At 34.0% G+C, this 3,516-nt stretch overlaps 1 protein-coding gene across 1 annotated transcript; it reads right to left on the minus strand.

The window, feature by feature from the left end:
* Positions 1–248: 248 nt before the first annotated feature.
* On the minus strand, positions 249–2,026 carry LOC143593896 (transcription factor MYB119-like). The gene is made up of 3 exons (XM_077073367.1): positions 1,587–2,026; positions 1,355–1,481; positions 249–899 (listed from the first exon to the last, which is right to left on the minus strand). Exons 1-3 carry the CDS (start codon positions 2,024–2,026, stop codon positions 249–251), a joined length of 1,218 nt encoding a protein of 405 aa, XP_076929482.1.
* Positions 2,027–3,516: the final 1,490 nt, after the last annotated feature.

A 3,516-nucleotide genomic window follows, 5' to 3' on the forward strand; every position in this document is an offset into this window, starting at 1 on the left:
AAACGGAAAAGGCAATTCAGATTATGAACTTTTTACTGGTAAGTTACCAGCATAGACAATCATAAGACCAAAGAGACAAATAGCATAGTAAATAGACATTTACAGTGTGCTGATCAAGATTAATTTAAAGCATAAAAACTAGAGTTTACAGATTATTTATATACAGATACGCTAGCTAGCTGAGTTCAGGTTTTACACATCATATAAAGCTGATTATTTTAAGATTCTATGAACGCGATTACGCAAATTTAGAAGCTAGAGAGATCACCACCTAGAGCATTAAATGCTAAGTCCATGTTCATGTCTCCATAGCCATAAACAGGCTCACCCATAGGACGTGAGAGGTAAGCATCAGAAAAAGGCTGTGTGGCAGTTTGTGAGTTATTGATCAGATGCATATCACTGTTATCTTCATTAGGAATCGATGAAGATGAAGTCCGATATTCAGCATTTCCATTAAACCCTTGGGAATTTACATTTGCTTGAACCATGGGCTCTGTGGAGAAAAGGTTTTTCATGAAGTTGAACTCTTCATCATAAGTTGGAACGAGAGAAATGGATGGAGAGTCACTTGAAAATGAATTACTTGGTGGTTCATTCGGTTGAAATGCAGTTAACTTTCCTAATGTGGCATTAATGTTGGTGGTGGATTTCTTGGTGGATGACAAGCCCCTAATATAGTCACGTAGGAGGGTCGATCTTGGCTTCGGGTTGTCAGGTTCATCTCTTTTGTTTCTATTGAGCCGCATTGTTTTCTTCCTAGTAGCTGCATTCCAGTGATTCTTGATTGCATTTTCGGTCCTTCCGGGAAGGAGTTTTGCAATTTGTGACCATTTATTGCCTATTCTCTCATGGGAATCTATGAGAATTTGCTCTTCCTCTTCGGTCCAAGCATCTAACTGAAAGCACAAACTAACCACATTAACGTATTTTTTTGTTGTGTTTGAGCATGTACAGAACCGGGGGACAATAAAGCTAGAAGAGAATAAACTTCAACCTTTATTACGTAAAAGATGGAATTATTCTTGTAACGTACTATGTTCAAAAAGGTTCCTTAAATATACTTGAAAATAAACATCCAAAACTATGTTTTAGTCGACAAAAAAAGACAATTATGGCATACAATAATATGGCAATTTCCAATAGTTATCTGGTTACTTAGTTTTATGCATATTATTTTAAAACAAAAGTGTTGAAACATTTTGTGTTACTTTAAAGTCAATGAAATTCACACAAATGGTTTAAATTATTAAAGAAATTGCATAATCTCTTATAGTGGGTTCGGTGAATTTTCCAGTAATCGGTTCTCATGATTAAAAGAAAAAAAAACATAGTAACAGAAGGAAAAAAAGACCTTAATATCAGGATGCAGATTATTGTACCATCTCTCACGGCATTGTTTTCCGGCTCTACCACCCATAAAGCTAGAGATTCGACTCCAGTTTTTCGTGCCAAGCTCGGAAACAAGTGCATTCAATTTGCTTCATGCATAAAATCAATTATATGAATAATAAATGTCACGTTTAATATCAATAAACTACAAAAATAGAAAAATAAAAATAAAAGAATCAAGAATGTATTTTAACCTGTCTTCTTCTACTGTCCAAAGTTTCTTTGTATACTTCCTAGAGGTGCTGAAGCCACTATCCAAGATCGGATTTGAAGGAATGATTACTTGATTGGTGAAGTCCATGTTTGGATAATTCCTCAATACCTCCAAAGTTAAATACTGACCTCTATCTTGAAACATGTTATCAATGTCTAAGTTTTGATCCATGACAAAAGATGGTATAATAGGGACTTTAGAAGAAGAAAAATTGCCAAGTGGATTAAAAGTGATCAATCTTTCATCCTGATTCTTTAAGTTTTGAAGAGTTTGATTCCATACAAAACTATTTGTAGGTGCCAATTGAGGAGTGGGTGTATACCATGGAGAATTTAGAGGAATTGTGCACGAGTTAGGGAACTTTGGCACGCCACCCCCTTGATCACCATCGAAAAAACTATTGTCATGACCACGGTCCATGAGAGAGAAAATGTGTATGTCTAAGAGAGAGATATATGTATAGAGAGTATATATAGAGAGAAATTTTGCATGAGAGTAAGAGATTTTAGACTATGGGCAGACTACGGAATAAATATCGACATCTTTTAATACCAGTAATAAAATGTTTACATAACACGTTACAGTGGTTTCTTACGTGTTATTTATGTACGTGGCAGTAGTAAGAAAAGATTGAAATATTAGTAATAAAGATTAAAATATTTAAAAAGGAAAATCAAGAAAAGCAATTAATGTATTATGTGAAGAAAGGAAAACAGGAAAAATAATTATAATATTAAAGCTATAAAATTAAGAAATAAAAGGTTGACCAGATGAAAAAAAGTGACTCTTTTATTTACGTACTATTTATGAACAAATGATTATGTGCCATTTTTAAAGTAAGTTGATGGGTTTAAATTATGCAAATGCAAATTTTGAAGATTTTAAATAAAAAAATGTTAGAATATTAAATAAATTGCATATATAATAAATATTGATAAAGTAAGGGATCTAAATACACACTTCAATCCCAGTCTAATTCAGTAACATTTTTAAACGGTCATTTAAGGATTGTTCGAACAGTCGTCTGAAGGTTTGATCCATGCCTAAAGATGGTATAACAGGGACTCTAGAAGAAGAAAATTTTCCAAGTGGATTTGAAGTGATCAACGTTTCATCCTGTTTCTTTGAGTTTCGATAAGTTTGATTCCATACAAAACTATTTGTAGGTGCCAATTGAGTGGGTGTATACCATGAAGGAGAATTTAGAGAAATGTGCACAAGTTAGGGAACTTTTGCACACCACCGCCTCCTTGATCACCACCCCGAGAAAACAATTGTCACGACCAATCGACCATGGTCCCTGAGAGAGAATATGTACATGTGATATATATATATATATGTAAAGGATGGAATACGGAAATCCTTTATCATACAATAGGTACGCGACATTCTCAAACGTCCATCTTCAATAACCATCTTAACCTAAAATCACAAATACGCAAGCCGGCCTCCGTCGTCGATTCCATCCATCTTTGCCATCGCCGTTCAACGATTCCGTCCACCATCCACCTTCGCGACCACCATCTTCTTCCGACACAACCATCGATCGTTGCTCACATGTCAGTTGATAAAATTGCCCAATTGAAATTGTTTAACTAATTGATCAATTAAACTTTGAAATTAGTCCAATTAATCATCAATTTGAAGTTTCAATTAATCAATTTTGAGTTTTTGCAGAAACCTAGTTGCAGACGTTCCATATTTTGTTCATATGGTCGAATCAATGATCAAATTAACAGTCGATTGATGATTGTTTGATTATATGAAGTGATTTCAGTGTTCAGTTTCATATTTACATGTGTTTAATTTTTTTTTGTTAGTTTTAGAAGTTCTGAACAGCCAGAACTTCTAAACTTTTTATCATAACTTCTAAACTTTTTTAAACACCCAGAACTTCTTAGAACTTCTAA

Source organism: Bidens hawaiensis, unplaced genomic scaffold (assembly GCF_021521415.1).
Source record: "Bidens hawaiensis isolate Kalapana, Puna unplaced genomic scaffold, B.hawaiensis_p1.1 tig00042896_1, whole genome shotgun sequence".
NCBI classification, from domain to species: Eukaryota; Viridiplantae; Streptophyta; class Magnoliopsida; order Asterales; family Asteraceae; genus Bidens; species Bidens hawaiensis.